Genomic DNA, 12,647 nt, shown 5'->3' with positions numbered 1-12,647 from the left:
TATGAAAGTGGTTTCTCATACTCTTCCTTTCAGATAAGAATTGAATTACAGAGGTCCTCCAGATGTCATCTTTGTTATCATATTTTAAAAATGTGGTAGAATTAGTTCATAGATACCTTGTGATTTTTGGCCAATTGATACAGAGCTTGTGTTAATTCACTTTTCTTATCAAGTATCTCAACTGCTGGAAAATATTTCTTGAAAATTGTCTTAATATATAATATTTGGAAAAGCATTGCTTCCACACCAGATTTGATTTTCTGTATAGATTACTGCAAGATATTATCAGTTACTTTTATCAAATGGTAACTGAAAATGTTTGCCTTGTTCTAAAGCACATTTATTCATCTAACATAGATTATACATAAATTATATTTTGAGAGTCCAGGATTTGTGTGCATCATAAAAATCAGTGTTTATATGCAACTACTGAAGGAAAAAGTATTTTCAATCAATTATGTATGTATGCCTAACTTCTTTTTCACAAGTCTGCCAGCCCTGCCTATTCCTTGCCTCCAGTCCAGAAATAGATAATTTCTCAGAACAAGAAAGGCAAAAATGTCAATTTACTCAAACTAACTACTGAAGCAATAGCATTAACACAATTTGTTTGTTTAAAAAAAAAATCTCATAGATTAGACACATGAAGTTCATTCATTGAATAAATACATAACTACATTTCCAATTGCAGGCATCTTACTATTACCAAACCAGCAGGTCTTGGAAAAGTACCTTAGCATTGTGGCTCACTCTCATTTTTATTGCCACTCAACAACTGAAACTATCATCCTTAATAATACCAATACCGACAACAACTAGTGAAAAGGAAAACTGAACTGAAAAACAGTGCATGGATCATGAAGCAGAGTTGTGTATTAATAAGGGAACTCAAATGTTTTTTGCTAAAACTTCATTTCACTTCTCAAGCCAAAAAAATAAGGCAACAGACTCAACAGCCTAATAACTCTTTTCTCTAGAAAGAGAGATAGAACAAGGACTCTACTGTCAAGAAAAATTACACCTATTAGAACAATTAAAGCAATAAAGTCACTGCTTAGTTCCATAGTATTACAGATTGATCTATAATCTACTGCTAGCAAGTGGACCAGTCCTTGAGTAAAGTCTTTAAACACAGAGTGTAGTGCATTAATCTTCTGAGTCAGTGTCCTGGCAATCATCCCAGCTGAGCTAAAAATTACAGTAACGTATATATAGTTTTAGGGTGAAATCTCACTCATTCCTACTCCTTCAAGTTAAACACAGTCTATCACATGTGCAATTTCCACATGTTGTTTTGATAGAATATTAGCTTTCCTTATTTAAAAACAGAGAAGTAGTTGTTCATATCTGTTGTGAAAAGTTAGAAGATGCAAAGAGAAATACCTGTTCATGGTGTTCATCATCTTCTAGCAAAAAAGACATTTTACAGATAATTACAAAAGAACTCTTTACTCATACCAATATCATTACCTTTTGTAATAGATATAGTGTAGTATTTTAGACCTTCAGAAAAAAAAGCCAGCATGCTATTATCCTCAATACATTTGAAAACACATGAATATCTAGAAGAATAGAAAAGCAATCTTAAGAAACACAAACCTTGGGGAACTTTATACAATGGCCCATAGAAGATAAAAGCACAACCTGGCAATGGTGAGCAGATAATTTTTACAATTATGAAAAAGACTGTAAAAGGATAAGGCAACAGACTCCAAGACTATGCAATCCTGTATGTGCCTCACCACTTCTGCAGTGACTCTAAACAAACATTGTTCTGCTCCTGGCAGCAAAGGAAACTGGGTATTAATGGGTGCATTAGGAGTCTGTGGTGTTAAGGGAACTTCATGAAGTACTCCTTCAGAGCAGAAGCACTTGGATTATGTAGGACACTTATAGAGCCCCATAAGGCCATTAAAATGATACTGGAGGATCTCAGCATGGAAGGAGGAGATGGATTAAACACAGAACTCTCCAACTTCAGTATATCTACAATATACCAAACCTGCATATCCGTAGGGGATTGTTAATCCTAATAAACTTACTTATTTTAAACAAATGTCACCAAGTCAGATATTTCAACTAAAAAAAGTAAGAATTTCTTATGCCAGAAATAGATATGCTTATTAAAGTAAACTGCACAATTTGAATTCTGAAATGATTTTATTACCTAATATGGCTATTCTACTAAGCCATATATGGAGCACTCTTCCTTCTTGCACTGGAAAGTTTACATAATTCTTTTAGTTTAAGATATCTTTAAGAGAAGAAATGAGATAGATATTTAGCCATTAGATCTTTAATTGTTACCTCAGATTAAAAGAACTTAATTTTAATTTTAACATATTTCTCCAATGAGCTATGTTGTGTTGTATGCACTCATACATCAATATTAAAGCTGTAAATAACTTTATAGGCTATCAACATTTTTTTTATTGTTTCCCCAAAAGAATGTGTGTACACTCGCATACTTAAAATTAATCAGTACACATCATAAGGTCACAAAATATGCCAGTCCCACATCAATTTTATCATGAAATTTTAGAACAGATAACAATATTTAATTTGAGGACAAAGATCTAGAACTTTGCAGTTTGCTCATTTGGTGCCCATGAGACACACCTTTACATTTGGAGGCATCTATCCGCCCATTAACTATCTTTATTGTCTGTATTTTGCTTAAGAACCAAATTAGAGAATTAGTGAATAGGTCATTTCTTATAGGCATGCTAGAAGCCATTATCTGTATTATTGTGAAGAGTGAAAAGCTGAAGGAGACTCTTCTCACAATTATTAAGACTGTACTAATTTGGAGTGTCATTCTTTCAAAAATAGGCATACATATTTATTTACTATTAAGTATCTTCAAGTTAAAAACAGAAACTTAAATTAATGATTAAGAACTTCATAATACTACTGCTAAAACAACAGATCATTATAAACACAAATGAATACAAATACTTTTTTCACAGTTGTTCAGTTCGAGAGTACGTTTTCTCCTCCGATCACATTTCAATTCAAAACTGCAATGAACAGTTTTTAACACTTATTTCATCATAGATACAAGAACCACTGAGAGAACAAATGCCCCACCAAAGGTATTCACTCTTTATTTTCTGCTCTGAGATACTGATGCAGTGTGTCAGGCAAGAGCAGTGTTTAGATAGGAGCTTACTATATAAGTAGAGCTGCACTACGAATTTCTCTTTCATTCCTGAAGTATCTGGCAATTGAAAGCAGGCTGCTACAGGTGCTGGAAAATGCACAGTCTAATTTGAGATTTCCAGGGTAAAAAAGAAGGGCTTATGGGCTAGGGCTCCCAGTCAAATGTTAACGGCTGCTGTTTGATGAGCTGCACTTGACATGAACAATGAACAAGGAAGGACAGATCCTGTGAGTTAATGGATCAAAAGACCTTATTGTTTGAGAAAGATGAGGTATGTTCGGAACTCAGATTCCCAGAAGAAGTTTTCTTGCATATTTGGGCATTTCAAAAGATTTTCAGGGTTCTGTAGAGTGGCAGAAGAATAGTTCAGGGAAGAGTACTATATTAAATATAAAAAGTATATTAATAATTATTTTTTAATCCCATCGCTGATAACTAAGGGTTTTTTTTTTTGTTTGTTTTAGTGAAATTAATGGTAGCATAAACAAAAAGTGACTTATGTTCTCTGGGATCCCTTGAATATTTTGATTTTTAAAAAGTCATATGCCCCCCTATATATATGTAATCTTCACAAAAACAGTTAAGATCTAGACCTTCACTTCTCTTTCATCAGCTTTATTAACATGTACTTATTTATAAAAATGCAGCAGAATATTTTGCAGGAATTGAAAAGGAAAGTAAATGGAAACCATAGGCTATCCCAGATAATTACTAATTACATAGCTAATTACTAAACATATTTAATAAACTCAAACAAAACATCACCTAGAAAATCATTCAAATTCAAAGCATTTTTCAAATCTTTAAGTTTCTTGTTATGCATAGATGGTAGTTCTGACATTCACGGTTGTAACTGTATAGCTATAATAAGTTTCTATCAGTAGAAATTCACAATTATTCCTGTCCAGAGAGGAGGGTGAAACAAACAAAACAAACAGATTCCCCATGTAAACATTCTAATAGAATAAGGAATCAAAAAAATTTTCATATTCTGTACACATTAAAAACAATTTAAGCTCATAGATGTTATTAAGATCTTCCTCAAAGCCTAAGGCTTTCAGAATGAAAACATACTTCCATCTGCTTTCTTTATAACAGAAACAAATAGCGACATAACAATATTATTTTCCTTTATGATACAGATCTGGTATTGAGAACACCCATTATGATTCTTCATTGAATAAATAACAGCTCCAGATTATCTGTTTCACACCATTGTCAAAAGAAAAAATATAGGGCACTGACTCGGAGTAACAAAAGAGAAGTAAAAATGTAGGCCAGAGTTGTATATCTAAGTAAAAGAAGGGCAGAGAAAGCTTCAGTATTGTACCACTGATTTGCTATATGTACTCCAGAATGCTTTTATCTGTGTCAGCTCATAGTCTGCAGACTAAAGTGTGCACTAGCAGGCATTTCTGGAACACGGTACGAACAGCATTGCATCAAGTTCACCCCCAAGCACTTTATACAATCCTTCAGTGCTACCCCTGTCAGGCCTTGCACTCTTAGGTCTTTCTAAAATGAGTTCAGCAATTTATAGAATAAGTTATGTCAAGAGACATCTTGGAGTCATCTAGTCCAGCCTCCTACTCAAAGGAAGTGTAATCAAAAGCCATCTTAGGTGCTACAGATAAATTTCTCTTGTACTGAAGAAAGTGCGTGCCTCCAAAGTCCATGGAGACTAACATACATAAGACATCTAAATGTAAAAAAAAGTTACAATAGAAACAATTTCTACTACACTTTCTTCACTTCAGCACAATTGTCTTCCATACATTAAATGTATGGATAATGATAGATAAGTAGAAAGGATTTCATTCTTTGATAAGGAAAAAACAGTTTAAAAGTTCAGATGCAAAAAGACCTCTCACATTTAACTTCTTTAATATTAAGGACTATAAATATATTCTAAAGAAACTGCCATCATATTTATAAAGAAAATGGTCTTCAGATAATCTAAATATATTAACCTGCAGCTCCAAAGGAGATTTCTTCTAGTGATGCACAGTGTAAGCATAAATAATTTTGCTTGTTTTACTTCTTGAATCAGAGAATACAATTTCAGTGCAATGACAAAACAGTAGTTTTATAAATACAAAAATGATATTAATTTATAATGGGATACGTACTGAGGCACATAATAATCCTCCTAAGCCAATCCTTCAGGCAAAACAAAGCATTTAAAATCATAATATATTCAGCACACTTGAGTCAATTCCTAAACAGAGGCTTGAAGAAATGTAAAAGTGCTATTCCACTTTTGCTGATTGGCTCATATCATGGCATAATGCAGAATTAATTCGGTACCCAGTTGTCTCATTTTTAGTACTCAGTGAAACATAGCAACTCTAAAATTTCAGTGTTAAAGCCAAAAGTAGGATATAACAGGAACTAAAGAAAAAAATTCCCACCCAGCTACAGATTTTTACACAGGATTCTATCTACCAAACTTTATTTGCAACATATTAACCAAATCACATTGATAAATGTGTAAAACACTCACCTGTTTTAGGGTCAACAGAGAAATATGGCTGTCCCTGAAGAATACTATACACTACTCTGGCGCTGTTTCCATACGTAGGGTCATCTGCATCTGTTGCTGTCACCTGTAGAACAGATGTACCTGTGTATATAGGAAAATAGAAGTTAGTTGATAATGCATGTAATTTTATGGCAAATAGGAAACATTTATAGGTACATTTCTAAAACGCCTGCATTTCTCATATTCTCAAACTGAGAGATCATTGGCACTGCCTCTGTATTGTTATTAGCAGTATTATTAGAATTAGCATTAGTACACAGGTTGCACTGAAAGTAATGCCTCCTATTTATTTCCATGGAAACTACAACAGATACAAAGAACACAATAACACTACTTGACAAAGCAAATTATCAGCTACAAAATACTATTTTTCAACACCATCACCCCTTCTAGCTATGCATTTTAGCCAGTGATAAACAAGAGCCTGCATGCCACACTCGTAAAAATCTGCACCAGAGATGACTCAGTATCACTTTTGCCACTGCTGAAACCCATTACATGCCACCTCACTATGCTGCCATCCACTACTTGGTCACCATAAACTTTCAGCAATTTTTTGATGAATGTCAGTAGAGGCAATTTTTTTCTGCATGGAGAAATTCAATTCCACACCTTTGCTTTGTACACATTTCCATGTCAGACACCATCTTGTCAGGATAACATAAAATATGAAGCATTACTTTTGGAGCAGTCCTCAGTATTTTATATACATAAATATTATATAAATATATATATTATATAAAAAATATATGGGAGCTGGTTTAACCTAGTAACTGGAGTGCTCACCCAGTGTCAGTCTCACGTACTGAAGGATGCAGGTTTGAGCTCTGGCTATGTTCAGGGTGGTAAGGCACTGGAACAGATTGCCCAGATGCACTGTGGATACCTCATCCCTGGAGATGCTCAAGGCCAGGTTGTATAGGGTCCTGGGTCCCTCAGATTGATCTAGCACCTGACCTAGTGGTTGGCAACTCTGCCCATGGTAGGGGTGTATAATCAGATGTTCTTTTTAAGGTCCCTTCCAACCCAAGCCATTCTATGATTCTGTGATTCATTCCATGATGATGATGATTGCAGTGTATTTTTATACTCACTTGAAAAAAAAAAATCTCATTCTCTCTATATGTATAAAAGTAACTTAACACATATAGAAACATACATAACTTCGCAGCATATGCATTCGTGCTTGTTCACACATACAGATCCTAAATCTGAATATTACTCAAGAGTTATGAAAACTCATATTCACAAACTTCAGGATTATCATCGTTTGAGGTACAAATTACTGCTGAAACACATATTTAAAATTATTTTCATAAATGGCCCCAAATCAATAAAAGACACCAAAGGATTAAAAAAAAATAAATCAAGCTATCAGAAGGTATCAAAGATCTGTGAATCAAATAATTACATAAGAGCTGATGTAATTCCATTGATGAATACAATACTAAAATAATAGATAAGGAGTTTAAAAACAAAACATTTGTATGCAGCTAAGACATACCACTAGAAAAAACGATGCGTTAGCAATTGTGATTAAATTAAGATAATGTAGCAGATGTAATGAAGATAAGTGATTTTAAATGTACTGTATTTTTCAAGATATTTAATGATGAATCTGTTTTTCTACCTTTGCCCAGCACTTCACATAAAAAAAAAAAAAAACAGTAAAAGAAAAGAACCTTGGTTAATGTCTTCTTCCCATAGGCATACTCTTCTATAGACACAGCTTCCAGACTCTTTTGGTTCAGTATTAAAATAGAGGAAAAAAATAGAGGAAACATTTATTAAAATAAAGGAGAGCACAGGCTGCTCTTCCATAATTCTGAAAATGGCTTCCCAGCTAAATTAGCCATGAGGGATCACTTGCACTTTGGGGTGTTCAATTTCACACTTCAGTTCTGAAGAGAAAGATGCTTTTGACTCGAATCCCTTGATCTCCCTCATTGTACTTCAATTTGCCTCATGGAAGAGTTTCAGAGCATGCCAATTAGATTCCTTCCGATTAAACTAAACCAGAAGAAGTGCAGTAGCAGCATGGCTGATTTACCCTGACTTCAGAGAGGTATTTGGTCTCAAAAACCAGACCAGAGCTAATCTGAAAGGTTTCCCAAGAACATATGGTAGGAACATGGAATCCAAGTTACACAGTTTCAACTATCCAACTTTGTAGATCAATTTCCAATGCACAAAACTATTTGTTAATGTAATGTAAAATAATTTTTTATGTTAATACTCAGTGTACATTGGGAACAGAAATACTTAAAATCATTGGTTCTCACTTAGAGTAATGGATTCAAATCTTTACAGATACATTCTTACTGCTGTTTCAAAAAGTATTCTTTCATTCTAATATACTAATTTGGACACAAAGACTCTTCTTGTGTCCCTTCTACAACTTTAGTAAAAGGTACAGCAAATGTGTTTTCATACTTAAATACAGTGCCTTGTGGTCTCTGATACGGCCCAAATGCATAGTCTCACAGCTGTATATATTCACACATACATATTCATAGATAAAAGGATACCTTGATGAATTTGAAAACTGGAAAATTGTAATAAAATCAAGCTAGTAAGCTATTTATAGTTATTCAGGTGTTAATGGTAAAATTAACTAAATCACTGAGAAAATTAAATACGAAGTTAGCGTAATTTTCTTAGAATATTCTAGGAATCTATTCAGCCATATTGTTATCTCATTTTAGCATAAGAAATATTTTAGCAAACAACAGCAGGTCACCTGAAATGCAGAAAATGAGGGTTCACTCCCTTCACTACAGCTCATCTAAACACTATGAGGATATACAACAGCTCATCAGTTGTATTTACTGGTGAAGATTAATCCATAATTCATTTATTGTTTACAGCCCTATTTATGGCTTTATCATTTTAAATTGAAATTTTACTTGTGGAATTTTTAAACATTACCAAGTTACTGAGACACACTGATTTCATTCTTTTCAACTGCATACAACAAAAGAAATCTATCCAATTGGTAGCCACCTACCACGCTTCGTTACCAGAGCAGTGGGCAGCTTTTATACCTTTTTATATAGAGATTTTCCTGCTTTTAGAAACAACAGTTTCTGCAGCTGCCTACTCTTCTTACAAGTTGTCTTTTTTTTGCTCTTTTTCATAGAACTCTTGAAATTCAAGGTAGGCTTTGGAATGGATGAACCTAGCTATTTCAGATAACAAAAATACATGAAATAGATTTAACATTTAATGGTACTATCATTCCTCACATAACTTCTTCTCCACTTCTCTTATTTAAAAAAACAGGGGATCAAATCCGAGTGCTTGTGTTGCTAGTTGGTGGTACAAAGAAAGAGGGCTAAAGAAAGGAGATATTTCACACGAGCAGCTGGCAGGTCATTCTAGCATGAATGGAATGCTATTATGCTGTAAATTCCAGTTAAGTAATTTTCTAATACATATGTATCTCTCTCTTAGCAAACACCAGATAATAGCAATTTCGGACTGAATAGTGGTAAAGTGTTCTCTTTACATCTGAGAGAACACTTAGAATCACAGGTTTTAACTTAGCACCACCACCCCAACTCTCAAGCACTCTTTTAGTGCAAAGTAGCCCATCAGGTGCTAACCTTTTCGCTGTACTAGGCAAGCGTTCCATTGTATTAAGCAAGTATGCTCAGTATCTTACAGGATATGCCTATAATCGGCCTCTTGCCTAACTCCTTTATTTGTCGAGCACAGAGGAAACTGCTTGGAAACCTGTAGGTTAGAATGCCTCGCAGGAAAAAAATAGCTTAAAAGCGTTTATTTTCCTTTAGTTTACTCCTTCAAAGTTAGCATTACTCAGCTCATTAAAGTGACAAATCATGATCTTAAATGTATTTGTACCATTCAGATACAGCATCAGTTTTTGTTGCTGAGCTGTATGTAGCAACTAGGTGTAGTGAACAATTTAGATGGAAAAGAATACAGTACAACTGAGATGCCATTTTTAATGTTAAACATTCTGAATAAAATAATGTAATACAAAGAATAAGCATCTAATTTCCCTAGAGACTTCAGAATAGATACGAACATTGGACCCAGAGGCATGCCTTCCATACTTTCTTCACTAACGTACTGTGAAAGTGCCTGTCAAGGAAAACTCAAAAATTCTGCCACGAAAGCATTCTGACACTCCACTTAGGCAATAAAAAGACTTCTTTTCCCCAAAGTAGCAGCTCTGCTTATTCAGAATACAACTACCATTCCACATGATTTCCCCCTACAGTTTAGAGATTACATATTGGGAATTCCATTTTCTTAGCTAATGTTTTATGCTGTAAAATACATCTGCATGCTCTGAGCACCACTCTGGTAACTCTGCCTTTTTTCCTGTTATCAAAAATAACAATCATTCTATTTGGGAAATCAAATTGTAGTTTTGTATTGAAATATTTTGTTTATTTTTGTTAATATTTTTACAATAAAAATGTTTAAATATCAAGGAAAAGCTGAAAGGAATACTTCAACCTGTCTCTCTGAAGACAAATTTTTAATGTTTAATGAAGTAGTTCAATAAAACATGTCTGTTGAGAATGCAAATCTGTATGCATGAGTTCCCATAGTTTGCTGTACTGTTGAAAACTCAAATGGATCAATATTGGGAAAAAGTCAAAGCGAAAATAAGGTGAAGTTTAATGAACACAGGGATTTCCTGCCTAACTAAACTAATTCCTAAGTAAGTATTAAATCAGAAACAAGCCAACACATGTTTTAGTTTCACTCTACATAGAAAAATGATTTCACCAGAAAATTAATTCTTGGAATCCAGTGACTACAGCATTGATCCAAGATCATACTGTGAAAAACTCCCCATATTTTTGAGTCAGCTATCTTTATTAGAAGACAAAAATCAAACCCACAAAAAGATAAACATTTCTTATGCAAATCATGTTTATGAACATGCGAACAATGCCTTTCAAATTATCTGGAATTATGACTGTCTCACAATAACCTGGGAAGAAGTACAGAACTGCCCAGTGTGTCTATTAATTGCCTAAGTAGGATGTATTGGGAATACTCTTATGCAAGAACTCAACACTAGAAAAGTTAATACGCAATACTGCATTATTTTGAAGCCATATATAGAAATGAGAAGATACGGAAGGCTTTTACTGACTGGAAATAGAATTATTTCCTTTTACATTTAGATAATCAGCACTCTCATAAATTGTTAAACAGTGTGCAGTTGTAGCTCTCATGGTAGAAGTCATTTCAGACAGAAACATTGGCTCTTCAACCAACCTTTAGAAAAGAGGTTCAGTGAAGTCAAGGAATAGGTGAGTTGGTTTTTTTTCCAGCTCTTTCAGTACAAGAGATAAAACAAACATGTTCATTCTCTGCAACTGTGAATACTGTGATCTAATATTTGGCAAATAGTTCAACAAAACTTCACTGTACTCTCTTGACAGTGACTTAAAAATGAAAAGCCTTAAAGGTTCTACACTTACTTTCTTGATCTGCTTTTAATAAAAGAGAAAGTTACAGCATGTAGGGAAAAATATCAGCTAACTTCTTGAAGACAGGCAGGAACCTGCTGCAGAAACTAAGCAGCATAGCAAAGATGAAAAATATCATCCATCACTTTGCATGAATATTGTAAAGAGTTTTCAGTTTTACCATCTCTGTAACAAGTCCGAGTAAATAAAAACAGAAGGACTAACAATTCCTAGGAATTCATATAATAACAAGATCTTAAGTCACATGTAGAATCCACAGCTAAATGTTAAAACTCAAGCTAATTATAGACCAAATGAAAGTGGCATAAGGATGAATCTATTATTTGACAGAAAGAATATATATCTTATGGAAGCCCTAATAGAATTATTGTTCCAGAGACTGCAAGCAAAAACTTGTTTACAATATGCAATAAACACAAAAATTCAGTAAATGGAAAAGAATGATAAAAAATAGAAAATATAATCCATACTTACAGCAGACTGCCTGTATGAAAGGGTAGGAAAACTCTACTTTATTCATACCACAGGAAAGTTCTGTGGAACAGGTTGCTGATCTCAGGTACAAGCAGTAAAGTATTTTATTTTTAAAACATAACATTAATGCTCTATCTTCAAAACTTCCTTGTTTATCATAAGCCACTCTGACTTATAATCCAGAATGTCATTATAGGCTAATTAAAATTGCTCTCTGGAAAATCTGTACTGTAATACTTAGTCATAATTTTGTACTCATCTGAATCTAACATCTATATACTAGTGATATATTTTTGAGATAACAAAAATACATATAGAAAATAATATTGGCTGCTCTTGACTTGGAGGATATCATTGACTTACTTTCCCTTCTGTCCTCCCATCCAGTAAATAACAGTCTTCCACAAACAAGGAAGAAAATATTCAATTAATTTCAATTGTCTTCTTTAAAGACAAAGGAAACTTGAGGAAAGAGAAGACAGAAAGGAAACTCACTGTTCAAAGAGGAAAATTCATAAAAGGGAAGTTAAAAGCCAATACAGGAATAATAATGAAAGAAGAAAAGAGAAGGAAATAAAAGGAGACCAAAGAAAGCTGTTTCTCCTTTTATACATTCTTGTTGTAAGGACTGCAGGAAGAAAAGGCTCAGAATTATCCATGGCTGAGAACAGACATTTGAAATAGCATACAGTGTGGGAGGACTTGGGAAGAGGACTGGAAAAGGATAAAAATGCTACAAGAAACTATGCAGAATGAAATGTCAGATTAAGACAATTATCATGCAGAGACGTATGTGTTTTTCAGAACATCATACAGAGAGGACATTTTAAGAAGAAAAATCAAGGAATTATTCCCACATTTTAGGAAGTAGAAGTGACAGAAAGAACAAAGAGGCAGTAATGAAAGCAAGAAGAAAGTGAGAGGGGAAATTTTTATATACTTTTGATACATGATATTTGGTGAGCTTCGAAGTCCATTTAATATAATCTGA

General features: G+C 33.8%; 1 protein-coding gene across 6 annotated transcripts in view; it reads right to left on the bottom strand.

Moving 5' to 3' along the window:
- Positions 1–12,647, bottom strand: part of CDH18 (cadherin 18) — a 237,469-nt gene that overhangs the window by 106,429 nt on the left and 118,393 nt on the right. For all 6 annotated transcript variants that reach the window (XM_090137067.1, XM_090137068.1, XM_090137066.1 and 3 more), the window contains exon 5: positions 5,667–5,786. In XM_090137067.1, coding sequence (XP_089993193.1) covers positions 5,667–5,786 — 120 coding nt within the window. The remainder of the gene's footprint in view (positions 1–5,666; positions 5,787–12,647) is intronic.

Source organism: Phasianus colchicus, chromosome 3, assembly GCF_987193195.1.
Source record: "Phasianus colchicus chromosome 3, bPhaCol1.hap1.1, whole genome shotgun sequence".
Lineage (NCBI taxonomy): Eukaryota > Metazoa > Chordata > Aves > Galliformes > Phasianidae > Phasianus > Phasianus colchicus.
This window is presented reverse-complemented; position numbering and strand designations above follow the sequence as displayed.